This window comes from Melozone crissalis, unplaced genomic scaffold (assembly GCF_028551555.1).
Source record: "Melozone crissalis strain CALT ecotype California unplaced genomic scaffold, PUWL_Pcris_2 ptg000045l_1, whole genome shotgun sequence".
Taxonomy (NCBI): domain Eukaryota; kingdom Metazoa; phylum Chordata; class Aves; order Passeriformes; family Passerellidae; genus Melozone; species Melozone crissalis.
Window position 1 is genome coordinate 14,298,454 of NW_026535823.1, and position 25,411 is coordinate 14,323,864.

The 25,411-nt window shown below is 40.7% G+C and overlaps 1 protein-coding gene across 1 annotated transcript; it reads left to right on the forward strand.

Annotated features, from left to right (window-relative positions):
• Positions 1 to 1,986: 1,986 nt before the first annotated feature.
• Positions 1,987 to 21,367, forward strand: DPH5 (diphthamide biosynthesis 5). The gene is given in 9 exon segments (XM_054286262.1): positions 1,987 to 2,198; positions 2,200 to 2,276; positions 2,279 to 2,457; positions 5,591 to 5,715; positions 8,637 to 8,745; positions 18,032 to 18,152; positions 19,043 to 19,082; positions 20,146 to 20,249; positions 21,118 to 21,367. Coding segments are annotated over 9 exon segments (1,191 nt in total). The 3' UTR covers positions 21,342 to 21,367.
• The last annotated feature ends 4,044 nt before the right edge of the window (positions 21,368 to 25,411 follow it).

Consider the following 25,411-nt stretch of genomic DNA (forward strand, 5'->3'; position numbering starts at 1 on the left):
GAACCTCTATACAAATGATAAATAAGCTGTGGCACAGAAACCCATTAAAAAGATGAAACTATATCAAAAGACCACCATCAGAAGTACCTTTTGGTAACTGAAGCCTGAAGAGGAAGAAGAGATAATTGTGACAGAATGCTATTCCAGGGTGTGGTGGCACTCTCTTGAGTCACATGTTCTGGACAAGAAACACATTACCCATCTCCTAATTCAGCTCTCAGACACTACAAAAGGGGTTTCATCACCTCAAAGTAACTTGCTATCTGACTTGCCTCCCAGGTGGCACAACTGGACAGTTGAAACCATCTTTATGCATATTTATCTTTTATTTATCCCTCTAAAGCTTTTAGAAAGATTATCTAACAACAGATGCAACATCTGTATCTATTAAAGTTGTCCTTGAGGCAATTAGGTCTGCATGTTTAGAGGGATAAAAAATGGTAAACAAATCTTAAATCCTGCAGAAAATGGTCTTGCAGAAAATGCATTTAAGAAAGTTTGCCTCTACTTCATATCCAAGTAAATTTTTTTGCATTGCAATATTAGTTAATGCAGTAAGACTGTAACAAAAACAAGCAATTAATGTGGAAAAGAGAAGTTAAGTGAGAACAGCTACCGTAAAGATCCCATTGTGTTGGGCTGCATATTCTGGTATTTATAGCTTGACCACAAAGGCAAGCATGGCAAGTCTTCACCTTTTTTTTCCCCTCCCTTCTCTTCTTAAATTCTCAGCATTTTGCAGTGTATATCAAGGATTTCTTAAAATGACTTGACTGGTTCCTATCTATTACACAATCCTCAAAGATCTGCAGTCTGCATAAAGCAGCATGTAAAGTGTTACTCTAGCAAGACAAGTAAGTGAAATCAAAGAACCAAATCCTGCTCATGACAACTCCACCACTCTAAGTCAAGAGAAGTTCCTTGAAAGTCAAGAGAAGCTCCTGGAAAGCCATACCTGGCAGAAGCTACTGGGCCAGAAAATTTCAAACTTGATTTTCTTGTATGCCACTGTCCATTTACTGTGGTATGAGTTCAGGCATAACAATAAACTACTCAGAACTTTCCAGTACAGCAAAAGGACAGGGAACAGCTATTGGGTGCAGAGTACAAAGGAGTCTTTCTGCATATCTGCTTTCTAGTCAGTTTATTCTACCCATAACCCAAGAAATTTATTACAGCCTCTAACAAAAAGGTGGTTCTGTAGACTAAAGCACAGTTCAGCATATACTGAAACAATGGATAAAGACAATCAAGTCCATTCTCTAAAAAAGACCATTTACATTATTTTTTCTATAATTTTATAAAAATATCTGCAAGAAAAGTAAATTGACAGTAAATGTTACAGGTTAAAATATTCAACCAAAAAACAGCAAAACAAAAGAAACCAGTAATTTCTGATCAACATTTTGCTCATTATGCAGTGACTGTGTAAGAGACAGCTGCATCAAATATTCATCATTATCATCAACCACCATTCCCTTGTGCCTCACAGACGCTGAGATTCCTGCACAGGATCTCAGTTCAACAGGTGCGGTAAGGTTCATTCTATCATGAGAATCTGCTCTAAACAGAACTCTGCTGCCAAGCTTCCGAAGAAGGGACACCCGAGCCACCCGAACACGGCACATTGCCGCGGGGCAGCTGGAGGGGAGCGGCGCTGCGAGCACAGCGCTGCCCAGCAGGCCGAGCTGCTGGCATGTGGCAGGGCACGAAGCTTCACCCGGCAGCACCGGGCTCTCTCTCGGAGGGACACCGGGCTCTCTGTCGGAGGGACACCAGGCCCGCCCGGCTCAGCGAGGGCAGCTCGGCAGGAGGCTCCGGTCCGGGTTGCCCTGAGGCGAGTCCGGCCGCGGGCCAAGGGCAGCGCCGAACCTGCCGAGCCGGCCAGGCCGGGCCCCGGGGTGACCCCCGCCCTCTCACAACGCCTCTGGCAGGGAGGCGGGCTCTGGGCGGGCCCGCCGCCACTTACCGAGCCCCAGCACAGGGATGCTGTGGCCGCTGGCGACTGGCACTGCAGGGACACCGCCCGCACCGGGCTTGCCCACCGCTGCCATAGCCCAGCTGCGGCCTGGGACTACGACTCCCGGCGGCCCCTGCGCCCCAACGGCGCCGCGGGCAGCCGGGAGCTGGACGAGAGGAGCCCGGGAACGGAGAGCTAGGAGCCGGGAAACGAGCGGCCGAGAGCCGGGAAACGAGCAGCCGAGAGCCAGGCTGTCCCCAGGCCTGGGCCCCGGTCCCGGCGAGCGGTGGGGCGTGCGGCGCCCCGGCTGAGGCCGCTTGGTTTCCCTGGTGAGGCGAGTGTTGGCCGGGCGCTCCCCGAGCATGCTGTACCTGGTGGGGCTGGGCCTGGGCGATGCCGAGGACATCACGGTGAAGGGGCTGGAGGCCGTGCGGCGCTGCCGCAGGGTGTACCTGGAGGCCTACACGTCCGTGCTCACCGTGGGCAAGGAGGCGCTGGTAGGTCCGGCCACAGGGCCCGAGGCCTCTGGTGCCCCCGGGCCGGGGCGTGCTGGGGCTGGTGGGTCCGGGGGAGAAATGAGCGGTGCCCTTTCTCGGGAGATTCATGTACGGCACCTTCACATACCGTGTTCTCTAGGAGAAATTGTTTTGCTACTTAGCAAGAAGAGTGCAGCAAAAATAAAATGTTCCTACAACTGTTGGCGCTAGTTTTCATCTCAAAGCCTATCAATATGTGCAAACCCTGAGATACTGGAGGACTTGGTTAGAAAGTGTCTAATCTGTTTAAAAACAGCAACAAAAGAACTCCATCTAAAAGTCATACTAGAAAAGCACATGTTTTGAAGCCCTGCCCCTCTGTATCAGCCTGAGGTGTTATAGCATGCCTGCTGGGAATAGCAATTTCATTATGTCACATTTCCACGTGGGCCAAGCTGCCTCACCATGCTGGGATTCCCAGAACAGGCACAGCTCAGTCAGAGATGTTGGACAACGTGGAGATTAAGTTTTTTGTTAGTAAACGCACCTCGTGGAAGACAAGAGTAGTAAAAATGTGCAAATTGTAACTCTGAGGAGGTCACAGATGGTCATAGAAAGATGAAGTTGAATGCAGAAATAATACCAAAAAATGGCATAGCTGCCCACAGACCAAAGACCTTGCCTCTGAATAAGCTGATGCTGTGTGGGCCTTGGTGCTGTATGGCCATAATGTACCTGTATGCAGAGCTGCAGATACACAGAGCATGTGAGACCTATAGCTTGTAATCAGCATTACGTGGTTGCCATGTACAAGGTAGGCTAGAATATTTGGAGCATCTCTGGTTTATGTGCTGTATGAAGATATGCTCTGTAGCTTATGTTTCTTTTCAGTACACTGAAGCAGTCTAAATTGTAGTCATTTCATTCAAAACAAAATGTTCTTTGTGGTCGTTTGATAGTTGGAAAACTGCTAGATGGAAAGGATTACTTGGAGATTTTTACTTTTCAAAATGAGCATTTGCTATCAGTAGAAAAATTAATGGATTCCTATCCATCTGAAAATCAAACACTGAATAATAGGAAAATGCTGACAGTTTTTGATGTGATTATTTTGGGTTTTCTTGTCATATATTTCTTACTGTTTTAAGTCTTTTGCAGACCTTGAAATGCCAAAGATGAGATAAAAAGATCAATAAAAACAAAGTAAAAATGTTGTCTTACCTAAAACACTTAAGAGGGAATATAGAAGTTAATAACCAAGTGTTTGTAATACAGCCTGGTTTACATACAAGTGACAATGCTGAATAGTCTGTTTACTAATCTGGTGGTCATTCTCTCCTAAGCAGCATGAAAAGTTAGAGAAAAACTCTCAAGAAGTAAAGAGCAGATCTTTTCCTGCAGAGACTTGCCAGAAATCCTTCTCTATTGATGGTATTAAAATCAGGTCATAAAATTCAAATGACAAGACTAGCTTGTTATTGGGATGGCCTAAAATGTATATTAAAAGTCCTTTGATGTTGACCATCCAAATTGGCCCTGAGTTTGGTGAAAGAACTGTTTGGACCCAGTGACCTCCCAGTGAGTGTACATTTTACTGTTTATCTATTCTCTACTTAGCATGCTTTGCTTAGCATTGTGGAGCAGTCTCAAAGCATGCAAATAGATGCCCTTGGATGAAGGCAGACTGAAAGGTGTGTTCCTGGGGCTGCCCCCAATCTGTTCTGGAGCGTCCCTTGCTCACAGTGCTGGGCCCAAGCCAGGCTGGTGCAGTGGCAGCCCATGGAAGGGATCTGTGCTGTTATGGGGTGCTCTGCTTTACAACCCAGCTCCCTTGTCCTGATGTGCATCTAGGCTGATGAAAACCAGTGGGGTGTCAAACTTTGCTGCAGTTGGTTCAGTGCAGATCTCAGCATTACTCCAGGGTGACTGTCAGTAGTTCAGAATCACAGATGCAAAATTTGCTTACACATTTATTTGGTTGTCTCTCTGTTGAATCTGTACAGGTTGCAGTCTTTTTGACATGGAAAATAATAACCTGATTTTATACAGTTAGGAATACTCAAAAATGGGCAGGAACTCATATTCAGGGAAGGGCATGTAGCCTGGTAGCAGAGGTCCCATACCTTTTACTGTCACTATGGGATGGATTTTTTTACGGAAGCATCACTCTGCTTCTGTACAGGGATTACAGTTCTCTCATCAATTCACTGTTCTGTGTGGGCAAAGAAGTCACAGAAGGCAGAGGAAAACCTTTCTGGGTGATAACTGATTCAATGGTTTTATCCATTTATTATTATTCATAATACCACACAAATTTTCTGACTACTACTTAGAACAAAACCACCTTTCTTGGTCTTTTCCCTGGAAAAAAAAATTAATCATGTAAAGAGCATGTAAAATGCATGGTGATACAACATGGCAGATGTTTTCAGTATGATCAGAAAACATGTTCTAGAACTAACTGAAGTTTCATTTACACGTGTGAAGTTGATTCTTGAAATAAAGGCATTTAGAATGTACAAAGAGACACAATGATTTCTGAGCTGCTGAAGAAAACTTAAGGACAGGATCAAATACATGTTTACCTGTGTGCTTGGTAAAGCACTTCTTAAAGAGAACTCAAGATGAAGGACTAATATGAAGTCATTCCTTAGATGTGGTTAGCTAAAACGTACTAAGGAAAAATCTGAGAGAACAGGTTGTGGTGTAGCTAGTGTGCTGTTTGTGCCTGGTTGGGTGCCAGTATTGTAAGTAGCCCAAGAGCTAGGCTCAGCCTGGGAGAGGGGGTGCCTTACAGCAGCATCTTAACTGAACTCTGCCTGGAGTGCACCCAGGTACCCTCAGTGCAGGTGGGTCTGAGCTGCTTCAGGTGCAGCTGCTCAACTGACACAGAAAGCACGGAACACCAAGTCAGTGTCAGGGTAAAGTTCACATTCACTGATTTTTGTCAGCTCAGGAGCTGCTCTATGCAAAGCTCAGGTGTTCTTGCAAACAGAGGTGAGGTTCTCCAAGACATGGGGCAGGCTGCTCGGGAGAATAACAAAGTTACTTATTCCAGTGTCCATTGGCTGTGTTCCTGAGTGAGCACCCAGAGACATACAAAAACGTTCCTAAGTGTCTTATTTTGATGTTTATTATTAATTTCAATTTCCAGGAAGAGTTTTATGGAAAAGAATTGATTTTGGCTGACCGAGAAATGGTGGAACAAGAAGCAGATAGCCTTTTAAAAGAAGCTGATGTTTGTGATGTTGCATTTCTTGTGGTTGGTGATCCTTTTGGGTAAGACAGAGCAACATTTTAATTATAGCTTCATCACTCTTTTTTTTCAGTAGGAAGAATCCAACTCTGTAACTGTTGTTATTTTTGAGGGAACTGATTTTCAGACCAGAAACACTTTTTATGTCTGTACAGTCCTTACTGTATTAAAAATATACATACAGTTGTCTACACTTTGTCTTGCTTTGGAGTTTCCTTGCCCAGATGTCCATTATAGATTGGAATGTGGATCCTCCAGAATGTATGAATCTTTCCTTCAGCAGATACCTATAATTTCATTCATTATCATTTTATTCTCTGTGCTACCTTTTGTAACAAATGCTTTGCCTCATGATTTGTCTGCTAACAGAAGAAATTCTGTGTTATCAAATAAATAAGAAATGTGCTGTTTTGGGGGAATATTCTTTTAGTTGCTGTTTGCACTTATAAACTGCAGCTTTTATATTATTTTAGAATCAATACAGATTATTGATTGTATAATCTGCTTTAATATATGCTAGTTCTTAAAATCATGTATGTCATTATAAATGTATACTCCTGTTGGTTTATTAGGCCTTTTGTTTCCACTTTTATTCCTGCTGGAAAGTATAGGCTTTTTCTATGACCAGAAGGATCTCCTTCTGTCTCTTTGGTCAGGCATCATCAATCTATAATGTCAAGCCATGCAGAAGAGCTTTTCATCTCCAGCTGGTGATGCAAGATTTATACCACAGTGTTAAGGGGCACAAGAAAAATGAAATCTGAGAACCTTATTTGTGATGGAAAAAATGGAGTTTATGGAAAAAGGAGCAATGCACACATTTGTCAAAAGCTGATAATTTATGTAAATACAGGTTGAAGGCAATTGGCAAGAAAATATTATATTAAACTAATTGTGGGCAGATGACTCTGTATTTCAGAAATATTGATTACGCTTGCAGTCCATGTTTACATTCAAACTTGATTCGTGCAGAGTGTAGAGCCATGTTACCTGTGCCCTTGTGCTCTGAGCCAGTGACTGGTACAAATATACAAGATGGAAAAAACAAGCTACATGGATTGAAATGTAGCTGCTACTTGTAAGCAGTATTCTGATCTGCCTCAGTTATCATAAGTTTCAATGTCAAAATACTTCAGTTCTGTTTACCATACTATGTTATTGTTAAAAACCACCCTTTTTTTGCATGATTTGCTTCTCTCTAAGTGTTTATGTTCTTAGCTCTTAGTAGGACAATGGGAAGTCCACCACTCCAGGCTGGTGTTAGCATCCATATTATTACTACCCATAAAACTTAACCTCTGTGTCAGTGACAAAGAATACTGCTGTAGTTTTGCCTGTAGAGGGATGACTCCATGAAACTTTTCCTGGTATTACCTGAGTGCTCATAAGGGCACTTCTGCCTTTAGCTACAGTCATTATAGACAGATCTGTTGGGAGAAAAAAATACTGTCTGGAGCAAATTTCAGTGAATAAAGCCAGCTGATGCCTTGGTCAGTATTAGCATAACCACAAAATCCTCCAGTGCTCCTTGTCCTTTGTATGTGCAGGGAATAACACAAGGCTGTGAAACCAGTCTCCTCTTCTCTTAGAGTAGACATTCTTAAATTACCTTTGCTTCTGGAATTGAGGAGCAGTGTTTGTATAGTAACTAAAGTATTGGTTCAGATCACTTTGCTGCCTTCTCCTAGGTCTGGGAGCCTGTTTGTGTAAGGGTGTCAGATTTCCCAAATTCACATTCCTCATTTTTTTTCTTCTGCTGAAGTTGATTTCTTTTTAAAAATATTGATCTTTACAGCTTTGCCAGCTGCTGCCACATTTGTGTTCCAGTCTGAAGCACCTGATCTGCTGACTGGGTGCTGGTCAGACACACAGCACTGAAATTATCAGGCTAGAACCAGGGGAATTCTGTTAGGGTAACTGAACAAAGCCAGGTTGAAAGCAATTTTCCTAGTTTATTGTTTTGATGGCCATATGTTATTTCTTTCATTCCATCTTTGGAATGGCTACACAGAAGTGTGTGGTCTCATCTTGGGAATGAGATGTCTAAGGTCATTGATCAGGTCTGACAAATTTAGGCAAAGGGTTGGTCCATTTTCAGTTTTCACATACATGTAAGCACACATACAAGCAAAATACATTTGTAAACATTGTAGTTCAAAGATTTGCTTAATCTGTATGTACTGACCATTTTAAAAAGGCTCTAATCTTAACTGCTTAACTGCAAACCCAGTAATTCTTGCAGCTGTCAATCACTGCAATGTGTTTATTGAGCCTTAGACCTGGAGCTGAACTTAACTCTGTTTGATACTAAAATATTCTTTCAGAATAAACTTTATCACTCAGATTTAGATATTGTTAATTTGAGTAATCTGGATTAACTGTTAGAAAAATTGATTCAGTCTAAGGATGTTTTTTCTAAGTAAACACACAGTTCACCTCTGTCAGTTCAGAGTTCTTGTCTGAGCGTGGGGCTTTCCTGGCACACGCTGGTGCAGATGGGAGAGGGCCTGGCTGTGCAGCCAGTAACGAAATCCTGGAGTTGTGTGGAAGTTTGTGCCAAACAGAGTTGACCTTTACAGTTCAATGCATGTTCAACAGACACCTGCAGAAGACAAAGGATACATGGAACTTCCCTTTTCAAGTACTTGCCAAGGCTACTTTATAAAGTGACATTGTAACAGTGTTACAGTTCTAATGATGCCAGAAAGCTGCAAAGGGCTGTACCATACTGAGGATGCCTGGCATTTCAGCTGGGGAAGATGACATGGAAGCCTTACTGGAGTTTTTATTTTCCTGTAACCACTGGGATATTGTTGCCATTTTCCCACCTCTGCATTGTCCTTGTTGTGAAGGATTTAATTTTATTCCAAAACAAACTATAGTGATACTAACACTCGGTAACACCATGTTTTCAATGTTTAATTCCTTCCTTTTCTTACCACAGGGCCACAACACACAGTGATTTAGTGCTACGTGCAGTAAAATTGGGGATTCCTTACAAGGTCATTCACAATGCTTCAATAATGAATGCAGTGGGCTGCTGTGGTTTACAGGTAATATTTTTGTGTATGCATACATGTTGTTTCACAACTGCTAAGCTGAGAATTGGTGAGCTCCTCTACTGCTGGGGCAATGCATGTTGCAATCCCAACTTTGAAGATCTGTAACAGCTGTACACATAATCTTAGAATTTTTTAGCGCTTCTTTTTAGCATGCCACATGTCAGCAAAAGCCCTTTTTGATGAACTCATATGAAAATGAATAGTAACACATTTATTCTTTTCTGCTTTCTAACTACCTTCTGCCCCAGGAGCCTTTGGTATTTAAAGTTATTTTACAGATGAAGCTTTGTTCATGTTGGCTTCCTTTTACTACTGCTGGTAAAATCAGGTAATACCTGATAAGTTTATTCTTAAATAAGGTTGTTATCCTGTAGACAACTATGCAGATCTTGTCATATAAGAAATACATGCACAAGCCTGCACATATGTCCAACTCAGATCATAATTCCAAAATCTTGAATATCATGCACTCTTTCTCTTAAAAAATTTGATCTGTCTCCACTTTCTGCCAATCTGATGAGAGAGGAGGGATTTGCTTAGTCAAGGACTAGTAAAACAAATGACAGTTGTTGTGCATCTTGAATGGCTAAAGTAGAAAAGGTCTAGTGTTCCCAAAGAAAATACTTCCTTTTACACATAGGTCCATTATTACTTTCACTTCATGAAAGATGTTGTGGTATTGTATAAATCATAACTAATCACATATAAATTAGATGAAGCTTCCCTCTCTTGTTTTCATTCATCATTTTAACATAGAACCTGCCCTCTCAAGGTTCAGAATGATTCCCTGTGTATGGGACCCCAAAACCAAGTTCCCACTTTACAAAAGCCAAAAGCAAGCACAGGAGTGTAAATGTACTACAGACAAGTTGGGGGTTTGAACAATAACTTTCCATTACTGAAGGAGGAATTCCTTCCTAGAAGTACAAAAAATAACACAATTTATTTTAATTTCAGCAAACGCTTGGTACATTCAAATTACTTCAATACTCCAAACTCCATTCAAATAGTAATGCTGGCCAACAGCAGAAAATCTGTGTCAATGAGTTTGGGTATTATCTTTGGTTTTGATTAGAAATCTGAACACCCTGTCTGACCTGGCTCAAAACCAATGCAGTGGCACCTATCCCGTTAGCTAATGCTAAAGGGAATGCTGCACAGCATTCACACTCTTTATAATTCTCTTGTGAGCACCTTCATAGTGATGCCTGCCTATTGCTGCAAGACTTGGGCAAAATTATCTTTTAGAAAGGAAATGGGCTTCTTGGTGTCTAAAATGTACCCAGCAGACAAATAGCAGCTGTCGCATGACTGCACTTACCAGGGTGAGTAAAACAAGAGTTGCGGCTGGGCTCACCCTTCCCCTTTTGGTTTGATGGTGCTGTAAAGTTTGCTGCTGCTGTCAGATTGTTGACAAGTAGTTTCTACTACTCTCTCTCTGTTTTTACTGTTCTCTTACATTCATTAGGAAGGAAGATGCAAGGCCCAAAGAGATTTTTAAGTTTTCTGAAAGTTTGCTTCCCCCACAGTTCAGCCAGGCATAGGAAGGAGCAGTATGTAGCTTTTAGGTTAATTGAAAAAAAGGGCCAGAAACCTAATGTGAGTAGACTATAAACAGTCCATAAGATTATTCACATATGCAGAGTTTTGGAGATTAGATTGCTATTCCCTTATCCCTTGCTGAAGGGAGCAGACCATAAAGGAAACGTGATGTTATTCACTCTGGCATTACTCCCCTTTTCCATTCTGCCTTGGGAGGGGCTGCCTTCTCCTAAGTCCACATTCTTGTTGTCATAGAAGGCATTTTAGGAAATAGTGATTGCATTACCAGGCTGAATATAACCAGTTGTACATTTAAGTCTTGATTGCTCCTTACTGGCATAAACAGCAAGTGAGGTGTATCTTACAAAAAAGCAGCCTTTGATTAACTAGAGTTGTGTTGGAAGTTTATAATTTCTTTCAAAAGCCTTTACGTTCCATGGCTGTCTCCTGCCATCAATTTAATTTTGGAGTTATTGTGTCTCCAATTGTAAAGTTCCTGTCAATGGGAGGGATTCCTCTTTTGCTTCACCACAGAAAAGGCTTTGCTTTTTTTCTTGTTTTAATCTGATTGTGATACAAGCCCTCTCTCTTTCTTAGTAGAGAAAAACAGGAAACACCTTTATACGCCGTTCAGAGAGCCATGTGCGTAGCGAGCTGTAACTGCTGATTAGGCTGTCAGTGAAATGCAGCCACAGCACAGTCTGGTCACAAAAGAACATCTTTGGTCATCAGAGCAATGTTTCTGTGCAGCCAACAACATTCTGGTACTGTGCAATTTTCCTGTACAGTGATTTAGTGAAGTTGGTACAGTATCAGTGATGGTTTGTTACCTTCATTCCATAGTTGTAGTTCTTGCCAAATAATAAAGAGGGGTGCATATCTATTTTCAAATACTTTTTTTCTATCTCATCATTTAACAGAATTAGTGAAACTGTTTTGGAATACAGAAAAAAGGAATGGGGTTTTAATTTTGAAAATTAAACTTCTTGGAAGCTCTCACAGTCTGTGCTGGGTTAGTATAACTTAGCAAAGTGGTAGTCTTGACTGTGCATAAGGCACTGATTTGCTGTGCCTCCCTCTTTTACACTGTTTTTGCTGTGCTTCACTGTAGCAGATTTTTTTCTTTCCAAGGCTGAAGAAGCTGTTTTCCCTTAAAAACAAAAGAATACAGTTATGGGGAAGAAGCCAAGAAACGTGCTCCTATGTCAGTGCCTCTTAGCATGTTCTCTGCAGGTCCACCTCCTTTGTCTGGAGTCTGCCACATGGGTGTGTTTGTCACTCTGACTCCTGTTGTGGTGGGGAGCAAGCACCAGTGAGGACAGTCAGGCACTTTGGTATCTGCAGACACTGCCAGGGAAGCACAGGCTGTACCTGTGCCCACTCTCATTTTTTCAGAATAGGGCTGATTGCTAAGGCTTTTAGCCCTAGAATAAAGAGGCAGGAAAATGAGGATCTGTAATTTGCATATTTCTCCTTCATTTCTAATATGCATGACATCTGGGTTGGTTTGGGAAAGTCGGTGGCCAGACTGGTGCTCTCAGGACAGAATTCTCTCTGACCCAGTGCTGCTGATATGTCCTTGGGGTAGAACTGCTGGTGGTCAAACACATCTGGAAGATTCTGCATGATGCTGACCTGTGGTGCATGTGAAGGAATGATGTATCTTGAAATGCCTTGAGATCATGGCACTAACATAAAGAAAGAGGACTGAGAACTAAAGGGCAAAGCTGGAGGCAAGTCACAAGATGAGATAAAAGGCTAAAATGAGACGCTCAGTTCTGAATGGTGCTGCTCGTTTTGAAAGCATTTGGTTGGGTAGCTAGGAAAAAAACATGTAACAGCAAAGAGCTGCCTTTCTTTTGAGATGTACCCACTTTCCAGCTGAATAGCTTCAGAACAAACATCTGTGTGTGCCCTTGTTTCTTTCAGTGACGCATCTTGGGTTTTATGTTTGCAGTCCTCTTAATTCTTGTAAGAAAATTACAGTTATAAAATAGAAAATAGCCTTTTTGCTAGCAGCTGGTCACTTAAATGCAAAAGCAATGCTTACTGTGTTATTTTTGAGGTTTTGCTGAACAGGTGAGTACATTTCCAGTGTCAAGTTGAAAAATACTATTTAAAGATGAAGAAGCTGAAGGATGCTATCGTTAATTACTGTGCTCATAGTCAAATGGAAACCCTGTAGTAGCTGCAGGAGTGGAGCCTCTGAGTCCCACCCTCTCTGTGTGCCCAAATCTTCAAAAACACTCTGCTCTAATAGGAGGGGACTGTACACAAAATTACTGACTGTTAAACTGTTTTCTATTTCTGTTTTTTCAGTTACTAACAGTTTCTGAGCCTTTAAGAAGTTGGCATTTATTTCTCAAGCCAATTAAAGGTTAAATCAGTGCTAGTCACACTCTTTCATTACTCACAATTGCTGTCCAACTTAGTGCTATTTGTCACCAGCAAACATGACCCAGAAACATCTATTTAATCAGGTTTGGGGTTTTTTTTTCTATTAGATATCTTCATTTCATATTAGTAACCCAAGTCACCATCAGGGCAGGAAGGAAACATTGCTTGATATTGACAGAAAGAATCTTAGAAGGTTTTAAAGATAAGGTGGCATTACCTTGGGGGGCAAATCCTCTCCTATGCAAGTTTGCTTTCTCAGTATTTTGATAGCTGAATTTTGTTCTGCTTATGGAGTGGCTATTTCCTAAGCAGATCCAAGAGGCAGCTAAAGCAAAATGTGCTTGTCCCTTCAACTGATTTTATGTGATTTGTCTCAGCTGCCTTCTGAACACTGCAATTATATGGAGTGGGTTTCCCTCAGCCAAGTGTGTTTTCTTCCCAGTTCCTTTCTCTCTGGCATGTACTAAGGGAACTGGAAGTTTTTGGGACAGCTAGGGCGATCTCTCAACTTGCAGTACAAAAAGGAGTCAAAGCCACATGTAGGTGAATGGTAAAACTTTTCAGTTTCATGTGAAGGTTCTCATGAGAGGCATTTGAAGTTGCTAAAGGTCTGTGATACTAAATAAGGTAGTGTAAAGGGCTAGAGCTAAGCTTGTGGTTGTTTCATATGACCAATTCCAAGAAAAAACAAAGATTGAGTGATTCTGCTAGCTCTTTGTTGACAATCACACAACTTCTTAAACTGCTATCAAGCAACAATATATAATACAAAGAGCAGCAGGAGCCCTTTAATTTGATGTATGTGATCTGGAGGGTTGTAACAGGTTAGGGAGAATAAAGGGAAAAACCTGACTCAGGTTCCTTATATATTTGAGGATGAACATTGCATACCATCATGTCAGAACGCCTATGACAAAGAAAAAGAAAATGTATCTTAGCTTTTCTGGGTATGCTCATTGGGATCTATCAGGAAGTAACCTGGGATAATGCAAGGTGCTCTGCAGTCTCTAAATCCACTATTCCAAGAGGAATAGTCTTAGGAGAAAAAGCCTCTTAGTTCCTACCAGTGGGTTGTGATTAGGCTGGGAAGAGTCTGAATTTCCATCATTCACATAATTCCTGTGCTGTGAGAACTATCTGCAGTGTGACCTGGGACCAGAACATGGCTCTGTAGCATTTCAGACCTAGGTGGTCTCAGGTATTTGGTTGTGTATGGTGGCAGGTCTGAAGAATGTAATAACTCCTTTTTTTGGGAAGAATCAGACCTGTGACTAGTTCTGAAGCTGTTTGAAATGTTAGGAAAGGAGATAGGTTCATAAGTGAAAAATTGCTGTGTCACCATTGAAGCTGATACAGCAATAATTCTGGGAAAGATGCTGTAAAAATAGATGTCTGTGTTTTGAAATGTTTACTTCTTGGTTTCTCTGCAGCTGTTGGCCAACTGACCTTTACTATTATTTTGCATCTTCTATCCTGCTTGCTTTAGTACTTTCTAGAGGGGATGGTGGATCTTCCTTTTTTAATTTCCCTATTTAGTGTCAGCTTGTTCTGTCTTTTATGCCCTAAATTTTTGTGGTGCTTGACCACACCATGATTTCAAGTGAGGACAATTGATCAGGACAGGTTCAGGTATTTGATATCAGACTGGTCTTTAACAAAGTGGCTCAGGAGTTTCATTGAAATTCCACTTGCATGAAGATTTTCCAAGGTGAGATCATGGTACTTCCTCTCACAGTTCATTCTGGCCTCTCAATTTGCGATCAATTCTGCTTGTATAAACAAGAAGTAAAATAAGAAATAGCATTAATAGAAAGATTAAAATACTAACAGAAAACAAGCACCAAAAGTTGTCAATCGTTCTTTCATATCATGTGTGTAAATAAAATAGGAATTTATATCTTGTCCTGAGGTGATGTAACTGTGAGTTGAAGAAGAGCTTTCTGCAGTGTTTTGTGAGAAAACTCTAGCAGCAGGGCATTGCCTCACAGTGGAGTGCTGGCTTCCTTTGCTGACTTGAGCTATTGCATTGCAAAATTTGATGCACAGAGTTTTGCTTAAGCCAGTCACTACGTGGGGGAGGGTGCGGAGAAAGGGGTATTTCCAAAGACTCAGGTCTTTCAAAAGGACCTTTTGAAACTTTTCTGTGATGTTTTTGAGCATTGAGAAGAAGGTAAGAACTTTGGTTCCCAAGCTGAAAACATGAAATATCTGTCCAACCATTTCACTGTGCCCCTTTGAAATTCTGGCACTTTTGTGCCTGAGCAGAATGTAGGCACATTAACAAATCTGCTCACAGTGCAAGTGTGATGCCTGAGATGTTGGGGCTTGTACAAAGCACACATTGCCCACTCCTAAACCCCTCATGCTTCATGTAAAGTGCAGCACACACAAGTTGGCTGTGAAATTTCATTTGCTGCTGCCTCTCTTTAGAGCTGTGCCAGCCACTATACAGCCAATCCCTGGTCTCTGCAAATACACACAGCTCATCATCTTACTGAACTCCTGAACAGTCTCAAAGCATGGCAGTAATCCTTAGTTGTGTTGTAACACTCCTTGGTTAGCAAACATGTCAGACAGCTCTATTTCAGTGAGAAGGATGATTCCTGGAATTTTGGGACTCTCTGCAGCCTTTTTTGGTTGGGGCATTTTAATTTCAGTGGCTTTTGTCTTTAGTGGACCTGCTGTCTTCTGTAACTCCTGAATCCTTAGGATAGTAGTGCCATTTTTGGCATTTACTGCTCTCTCTGCTGCAAGGCTTTTCTTGAAAGTCTGATAATTCATTCACAAGTTCAAAAGGTGGAAGTTAGAGCACAGCAGAGGAAATTAAATTAGGAACAAATTGAATTCTGCATGAGGAGGGAGAGCATTTAAAGTGTAAGTTCTGATACAGTTATGTCTTTCTTAATGCAGGCTTGCCCTGGTGAAGTGCAGTTCCTATGTTTTCTTAAATGTCACATATCTGCAGAGATCAAATACTGGATGAGGAAGAAATATTGGTTTGTGTCTGTAGAAGTGTTTGTAAGGTAATTGGTTGTAAGTATTCAAGCACAATAGAGGTATCCCACTTACTACTTCAGTTCCTCAGCATTCAGATTGATGGTGTACCAGGGACTTTCCAAAGTAGTATTCCTCCCTCTGTAATTTAAAGTAAAATCTGTGCACATTAATCCTAGGATATCTGTTCTTCACAAGTTTAGTTAGTAGAGGGGCATAAACTGCAAAAGCATTTCCAGGAGGTCAATGAAATATGTCTCCTACTCTATCTTATTGGTGTAGAAACTACTTCTGTGCTTTCCAGGTGCTGAGAAAACAGGTGTATTTTTTGAGACTAAGTACAGTTGTCTGTAGTATCAATTCTTCATGAAGGTGTTCTGAAGGTATTTCTACAGAATAGACAGGCAGTTTCTTACAAAAATATTTTACTCTTTTTTGACATCCAGGCTTCAGTATTAATGCAAAACCCTGTAAACAGAGGACAGATTAGTGAATGATTGGCAGGGAAAAGGATAACTTGCTTAACTTCTTGTTGGCAAGGAGGATCTTTGTAATGAGTAATGGAAAAGAGAATGTTAACAATCAGAATTAGCAATGTATGGTATAAAGTTGAAAGTCCAGCTTATTCTTAACATGTGGCAGAGTGGTTTAGGAGTTCTGGTTCCCAACAAAATACCTCACAGATATTAACATTTTTCCCATTTCTGCATATCCTTTCCTTTCATTTCCTAAAGGGCAGAGGTGGAAGTTTTTTTCCTTGGTTTATCAAAACACCAAAGGGCCAAGGTAAGAAAGATTTAAGGTTAATTGTCCTGAACAAGGACTGCTGCTTTGGGGAAGTGGCTGCAGTGGTTTCAGGTGCTGATGGGGAGCTCTTAGGTTGGTATCAGACATTGCAGCACTTCTGGAAATTTGCAGGAATGCTACAGGGAGATTAAAGGTATCTCGCTCCCAGATGCTCTGACAGTGACACGGAGAAGGAGAAACTTCTTTTCTAATAGTTTTTCTACAGATTTGGTACAAAATGGGAATGAGTTCTAGGCAGCCACATGAAAAATAGGCAAAGCATACTTTGATTTTTCTTTTTATTTTCTAGAACACAGCCTTGAAATAGCTAATATCAGGAAAGTTACATCAGGAGCAACTTATTTGGTTCAACCTGTATTTACTGGAAGAACCTTTAGGTTGTGAAATGTACCCAGTATGTTCTTGTCCTCGTGCTAGAATGAAATACTTAAAAGAGGAAATGTTTTCAGTTATCTTCCAGGAATCTTTGAATAAATTTTATCAGCATGAATGATTAAAATTTGAGCTTTTGAAAATAAACATGTTTCTGCTGTGATTCAAGTTCTGCTCTACCAACATAAAGGAGTTAAAGCCACAGGCTAATGCCACAGTAACAGAAGGATGTATAGGGGAATCCCCACATGGCACAGGGCTGCCAGAGCTGCTTCTACACAGGGTCCTCTGCCAAAGCATACACAGTGCCTTTGTCTCCTTTCATGGGCTTGGAAAAGCAGCTTTTCCTTCCAGGAGTACAGAGAAAGTGAGAAGGGTAGTTCATGTAGCTGTTGTTTCTCTGGTGGGCTTGAGCAGACAGAATATTGGCAAGCTGTAAAATCCATCTGGGGTGGCCCCAGTCCAGAGCTAAATAGACCAAAACTGATGCTTGGTATTCCCCTATTTCAGGGCAAAACCTACTTCCAAGCCAGATACTGCCTTAAGTTACATATGACTTTCCCTTTTGCATCACCAGAGATAATTGGCAAGACTGTGGCTTCAAATGTCTCAGCAAGATGAGGGACTTACTTACAGTAATAAATGTGTTAAGGCTGAGAATAGAATCAGTGAGTATGCTTGACATAGGATCTGCCAGCAATATTCTTTCCATATGTGCATAAACAATGTTGTACCTCTCTGCTTCCTGCACAATCTGTCTTCAGATCTTCATATCCACTATCTCCTTAGACTGTAACTTCTTTTGACTGCTACAGCTTCCATCTGCAGCAAAATGCCATTTAAATCAATAGAATCAAAACATTAAATTATAGTATTATTCCAAGCTGTCTAACCTTAACCAAAGTAAGAAATAAAAAACCCTTAGCCAAAGTAAGAAGTAACAAATAATGATTTTGGTGCTAATCTTACAAAGTTTTTACCTTTAAAAGGACTTCAGAGTTGAGTAACAATAGAAAGTAGAAATAGAAAGTTGCTCATTATGCATTGGAAAGGTGAATGGAGCAAAAACTTTACAGGTAGTTCATTACTTGGCCTTTAACGCTATTGAATGCTCTTATTTTTTCTTATTGCTCATGTGTGTTACTGCATTTGCTCTGTTTTACAGTTGTACAATTTTGGAGAAACCGTTTCCATAGTGTTCTGGACAGATACATGGAAACCAGAGAGCTTCTTTGACAAGATTGAGAAGAACAGGCGGAATGGAATGCACACCCTGTGCTTACTTGGTGAGCAGCAGCCACTCTCCTGCCTTTTAGTTTGTGTATTGAGTGTTTACCCAACTGATTAGATCACCAGATAAGCAAATGTGGCATTAAAAAGGTTAGTGCTGATAAATTTCTGAACTGAAAGTGACTTCATGGATGTAGAAGCAATGTGGTAAACTGGGCACTTACAATCTTGGGGTTTTGCAACCCCTTTCATCTGGGTCACTTTGGTTTAGAAGTTGATTATGTAACAAGGAATACTTATTTGAGGTTAAAAGTGTATCCAGCTTTCTGTAGGGGGCGGGGAGAAGGGTGTTTGAGTACAGGTAACATTTGGATTCCTCTTGGAAAGATTATGATCAATCTGTTTCATAAAACTGGCAGCAGTCTTACCTATCTGACCCCTTCTCTATTTCAGTTTTGCCCAAATCCTTTTATTTTCCCATAAGAGAATTTTGTTCTAAATTTTGATTGGGACAGGAAGGAAGTGCTAATGAAAGTCAGGTTCCTGCATGGCAGTGATGAGCAGTCAGACTGCTTTACATTCTGTGACATAAAGTGCTCATAATTTAAGAGTAGTCCCAATGAACTGGTGTGCTCAAACGTGCTAGTATTTAACTATCTTATGGTAAATATGCCTATTTGTATATTTACCAGGATTTTTATTTGGCTGTGTTGCTCTGAAATCTGTGGAATTTGCCCTATTGTTGGGTAAAATCACATGCATAAAGTCACAGGCTTTGAGCTTAACTAACAGATGAAACAGTACAGTGTGATCCATATTCTAATAGCTAAATATAATAATATTACAATATTAATAATAGCTAAAACGTTGTTAAAACTTCACCTACATAGAAGACTAAGTGGGAAGCTTGTAGAAAAGCTGTGTTTTAATGTGTTTTGTTCTACAGATATTAAAGTGAAGGAGCAGTCTCTGGAGAATCTCATGAAGTGAGTCACCATTTTGAAAATCCATAGAAACATACAGTGCCCCTACCAAGGCTTTTTTGTACAAGGAACAAAGGTTCTGTGCCCATAATCTAATACTGAACTTACCTGCCTTCTTCTCTTGTGCTTCTTGGTGGCCACTGTCTTTTGTTTCTTATCAGGATGAAACTCTTTTGTTCCTTGCAATAGGGCCTGGCTTTATTTACAGTAAGTGAATGGAGTTGCAGCAGAACATGATCTTTTTTGTAACTGTTCCTGTGAGAAGCACTAAGTCAGACACAGATAGGCTTTCCTCTTGGTGAATGAAGTGTTATTTCTCTACTGTTCTGCCATCTCCTGAAACAGATTAATATCTGAAACAGTGTTCTAATTTTATTCTTTATACACAGTGCAAAGTGCAGAATACATAACACCCTTCTTAAAGAGTTAAATAAGCAAAATACAGAAAATGCTCTTAAGCTCATTTAACTGTGTTCAAAAAGCTTTTGCCACATCTTACTCATCTCTGCAATCTGTATGTTTTCACAGTGGTGAATATAAATGGCTCCTCTATACACATGCTGCAACTGGTCTAAATTAACATTTGTGAAGTCTCACAGTATCATTGAGGTTTGTTTATTCTGGAGTTTCAAAATAAAATCTGTTTGACTGAATCCGCAGTTGGCAAAGAAAGCAGCATTTCATTTAAGAATATATTTCTAGTCTGTAATCATCTGTCTACAGGGCATTTAACAGAAAAACAGTTGTATGCCCTTGGATTTAAGTCTAATGCATCCTTCAAGAGTAGCTGCAAAACCAGCATCTTGCTTCTAGCAGTTGAATTTGCTTTTGGGATCTAAGTGATCTGGCAGCTGGAGCCCAGCTGTTTCACAGGTGTGGTGAGAGCACAACAGATAGTTCTGTATTCTTTAAAAATTCCACTCTTGTCTAAAAGACCCAGCCTGAGAGCCTGGGCCTGTTTAAATTCAACCTGCTGGTCTAGAGGTCTCTTGAAATAAGCTGTAAGATTGCTGGGGATAACAAAATGGGTTATATGTAAAATTTCTCTGCTTTTCCTTCCCTGCAGAGGAAGAAAGATTTATGAGCCACCACGTTACATGAGTGTGAATCAAGCTGCAGAACAGCTTCTTGCCATTATTCAAAACAGAAGGCTCCAAGGAGAAAAACCAGGTATGATTGGACTGCTGCTGTCTGCTACCACCCCTCTCCAGTCACACGTCTTGATGAGCCTCTGAACTCCACTCCCCTCCCCTGACTCCCAGAATTCTGCTCTGCAGTGGATTTGGGCTGCCCTAAATCCCAGTCACGAGATGGATTTAGCCCAGCACAGTTCAGTGAGCAGCAGTGAAGCTGCACTGGTGGCTCCTGGAGCTACAGTCAAAGCCTCAGTCTGGAAACCCTGCACTGTTTCTATCCATGTGGAACTGTGAGCTCTTTGAGCCATTAGAGTTGCAGGAGGCAAAAGGATTCTGAGCATTTTAGATCAGTCAAGCTTTAAAAAAATCTCAGCTCTGTTTTACTTAGACTGGTCACACTCTGCTCTGTGTGAACACCAGCAGGAATCTAGGTTAACCCAAAGATGCAGAACTGTCATTTTCACCTTGAATTCTTAACACTGGTCAGGAACAAACTGTGAAATGTTTATTGAGACCAAGGGTAAAAGCACAGCAACTCATAAAGATGATGCAATTGTGTCACAGAATTTTTTTCTAACAAATTCATCTAGGTCTACTCCTCATTTAAAAAGTTTATTCCTTCAGCACTGTTAAAATGAAAATCCCTTAATTTTATCCTTTACATAGAATGAATCAGAAGCAGCAGGTTCCTCAAAGTGAACACAATCCTGAATGAATTCTTCCTTATCAACATCCTTAAGTTTTATTTTCTTTGAATAGCAAGTTTCTTTCTAGGCCACTCCAATATTTTAATAATTGAAGGTTTAAGAATGCAGTGTTAAGGTTTAAGCATTTTGAGTATTTTTTCCCTTATGATAGGACCATTAGTCAATAAATTAAACATTTCATCTTCTTTCTTACAGAAATTACTGAAAACACAATTTGTGTTGGCCTTGCTCGTGTTGGTGCTCTAGATGAGAAGATTGCTTCAGGCACTCTACAGCAGATGTCCACTGTGGAATTGGGTGCTCCACTACATTCCTTAATTGTTACAGGCACTATGCATCCTCTGGAATTGGAAATGCTTAAACTATTCTCTGTAGATAGTTCCAGTTTTGAAAATAATGCATGTCAAAGGACTGCTTAAATAAAAACGAGGCATTTACATTTTCATTCCATCTTTAATTGCATAACAGCATAAAGATATTGCTGTGACTATTTAAGACTTGTCTAACTGTAGTTAGACTCAGAGGGCAATGCTGCAGGAACATGGACCTGCTTTTACCTGAGGCTGCAAACTGCACCTGCTGGTATCAGCTTCTACCCTGCAGACACCTCCAGAAACCTTTGCCTCAGATCACTGACATCCACTCCAGTCTTGGGCTGCTGACTGCAATAAGAAGAGTACCAGGTATCTGTGTGGCATCACTTGCTGTAGTGCATACATTGTTTTAAGTGCATTAGATGTTAAATTTTGCCTTTCAGCTTTGCAGAAACTTAGGAGTTCTCTTACCATAGAAAACATTGGTGTGCAAAACCTGTTAGGTCTGTGTTCATCTTTGCCTTGGGAGAGTGAATACAGGCAGGTGAGAATGCTCTAAACCAAAGAAAACCAAGAACTTTCCCTTTGGACAGCTGGTGAAAGAGGAGGAGAAGCTGCACAGAATTTCATGGTTCAGAAGCTGCAACTAAAAATAGAACTGGATTTCTTCATATGTTAATGCTAGTGTTTATGAAGGGCTAGACTCAACTGCAGCAACCACAATTAATTAAGCCAAGTCTCAGCAAACAGACTGCAAGAGTTCTCTTTAAAATCAGCTTGTAGATGATGGTGGTTGCTATTTCAACTATTCTTCACAATATAATGAAAACAAAGCAGACCTGTATACATACTTTTTTTAAACTGAAGATTTATTGGAAAGAAATTTGATCCCATATCTTTTCAGCAATATAGGATATTTAACATTTTATATAGACTGTATTCAAGTAGAAAAGATTACATTAAAAATTCCTTAATATTGCACTTGGGACAAGCCGTGGCTAAGCTACTAACATTAGCATTCCAGAACAAAATCAGACATTGTCTTCAGAATTTTAGTGAGCTGCCTTGTGTTACCTGCCAGATTTCTTCACAGGTACTTTGACACATTTTGCTATTGAACTGAAGCTCACTGCTAAGACTGATTCCTGTAATTTAAAGGTAAAGGCAAGCAATATGCTGTATGCTACCAGGAATGATTTTGGCAATTGCTTCATTCACATTATTTCACACTTCAGCCAAGATACTGTAGTGATTCACTTAACTCTTGTACAAGATCCCAGCATACATGTGAGAGGCTCCAATGCACATGGGAAGTGAAATACCCAGCTCTTTTTACACATCATTTCAGCCAAATTACCACACAGGCAGGAACCTTTTGTGGCTCACTGAAACAGACAAGTAGGTTGAGCAGTATTTGCACACAGCAAGACTCAGTCTTTGCATGCCAGGCCCAGCACGGCTGGCATCGCTTCACATTATAGCAGTGTCTGGCCAAGGAAGTGCCCACAGGGATGGGCATTGAACAAAGCCTGAATGGGGGACAAATCCAAAAGGGAGCCTCAGCAACCTGCAGATAAGAATTTTCACAGAAGTGTAAAGGAGGAATTAGCTACTGAGTCAGTATTGAGGATCAGAGAGATTATTAAAAAAAAAATCCTGCTTAAAGGAGTGGGATAATCAAGAATGATAGCAATCTAATGGCTGCTGGAGAAAACAGGATAGGGTTTAATTATTAACTAAAATTCTTGCTCTGAATTGGTATTTAAAGACTTTGTGTCATGAAAAAAGATAAAAGTTTGCATTTTATAAAATAATGAAACTAAAAATCTGCACTGTGCAAGTGCACTGTGAAAGAAAAGCCATGGACTTTACGCACACTACATGCAAAAGATGGAAAGACGGAAAACGGCAATTCAGCAGCAGATTCTCTCCTCTTGTATCTTGTTTACATTCCCAGAACAGGTTCACTTACAACAGTTAAAAAGAGAAACCATTAATTTTCCTTCACCTTTAAACCCACCTTTACATCTTTAAAAAAAAGTAAAATAAGAATGGTAAATCACTAAGGTCCATTTTATTTGTAGTAGCAGCTTCAATTTTTGTGTAAAAATAGTGTCAGCAGTTTTTACTAATGATGCAACTGAACTTTTGCTGTAGTAGGAATTATTACACAAAAAGCAAAGTCGTTTATTTGCTTTCCATCCTAGCTTAGCAAATCCCACGAGTAACTCAGCTCTCTGTAGGAGCCCTCCTGATGAAAGGAGCCAATCTATCCAGAGCTGTATACTTACCAGATTAGCCTGTAAAGGACCAGTCCTTACTGTGCATATTCAATATGAGGAGTTTTCTTTCACTGTTACTTAGTCCAAAAAACACTGAGGCATTTTAATACAGACACTCTGCAACATTTGTTTTATCTTCTTATTTTGCTGTAGATGTGGTAAAAATGCAGTTTGCAGGCTTGGTCTTTGGAACAATAAGGTTTTAAGTTACTGGTTTCAGTCGCAGAAAAAAATAACCCAACAAAGACAGACCAGTAACCCCACAGTAAATATCAGCTGCATGAAAACATGAGAAAACCACACTTTGAAAACTTGATTCAGAAGTGGATACCAGGAAGCTGAGTTTTAGCATATAATCTGCAGCCATTCACCCATCTCTGGATGTCAGTCATTCACACAAGTCTTTGTTTAAATCCTGCCTTGCATCTCCAATAAAGTGTCAATAGCAAAGTGTTACATAACTTACAACCAGTGTTAAGTAATTAGCAAAACACAAATAATGGTGCTTTGGCTCTCAGGGTAAGGAAAGCTGCACTTTTGCTTTTAACTGCATGGTTTGTACTCTTCTAAAACCTGAGCAAGTATCCCCTTAGGTGGAAAAAATATCTGATGTCCCTTGTTTGCTGACATACTACATGTGACTGCAGTTACTGACTGAATATGTCATACACTGTGTATGTAGAATTTTGTGATGCTTATCCTTTTTCAGAAACCCTAAAACGGCTAAAGTTTGTTTTGAATCCGACCTCCCTACACTATCCCCAATTACATTTGACAAACAAATGATATATTTCTTACTATAAATGTTTAAACATAATGAAGTGCTATCTTGCTTGGCTAGAAAACTCTTAGACTTGAACATATGCTTCCAACAATCAGCTAAATCATAATAAGCAGAAACAGTTATCAAAAGTTATTAAAATTGTTGTGTAATTGTAACAGGCTCATAGGCTTTTTCACTCCATTTCCCATATTAAAAATTTGGTAGATGTACATTTAAGAGAACACCATCACCACCATCAAACAAACAGCCGCTCTGCTAGGTTCTCACTTGGAAAAAAATAGTAGCAGTTGTCTTTTCATTAAGAAGCTAAGATGGTGGCCAAGCTCAGCAACTTGGGCAGCACTGCAGCATTTCAACAAGTCCAGGAACAGTCTGTCCTGAAACATGCTGGTGGCAAAGGTGACTTAAACCAAAGCCTGCTCTCGGATCATGACACAGTTGCAATGAATCTGTCTGGTACTTGCCTTTAAAGTGATATCAGTTGATCTTCTCTAGCCTCAAATAGCAGTAATAGTAACTCTTAAAAAATGAGCAAGTCCTGCTGGCAGCCAGCAAGCAGCAGTCTGTATGCACCCCACTACAAAACAATACCTCCACCCTATAATCACAGCTGGATTTTCATCACCTTCTCTGTGAACATGCACAGAGGATCTTAAACTGCAGCGCTCCAATCTGCTCAACAGATTCCTGCACCCTACCCTGTGCTGTGTAACTTCCATCTTCCACTCAGGAACTCTGGGCCTGGCACTGCCAGGTGGGACAGGGAGAGAGCCTGACAGAGAGTGCCAGGCAGGAGGCCAGGGAAGAGCTGTGGAACGTGCAGCCTGCTGGGAGGGCACTCTGTGCCTGTGTCCCCAGGGAGAGCGAACAGGATCAGAAACAGCAATGGAGGGATCTGAAGACTGAAAGAGACAGCAAAGATTAAAACCAGTATTATAGGTGGCTTTGTACTGCCATTTTTTTACACCCAGTTTCCAGTTCTAAGCACAAGAGTACAGCCCCAGGATCTGGACAAAATCAACATTCATGTTTCCATATCTCAACTGGAAAATTCAGGAACCACCATCAAATTTGGCAAGCCTGTTTTCACATAAAAAGAAATCAGGTGC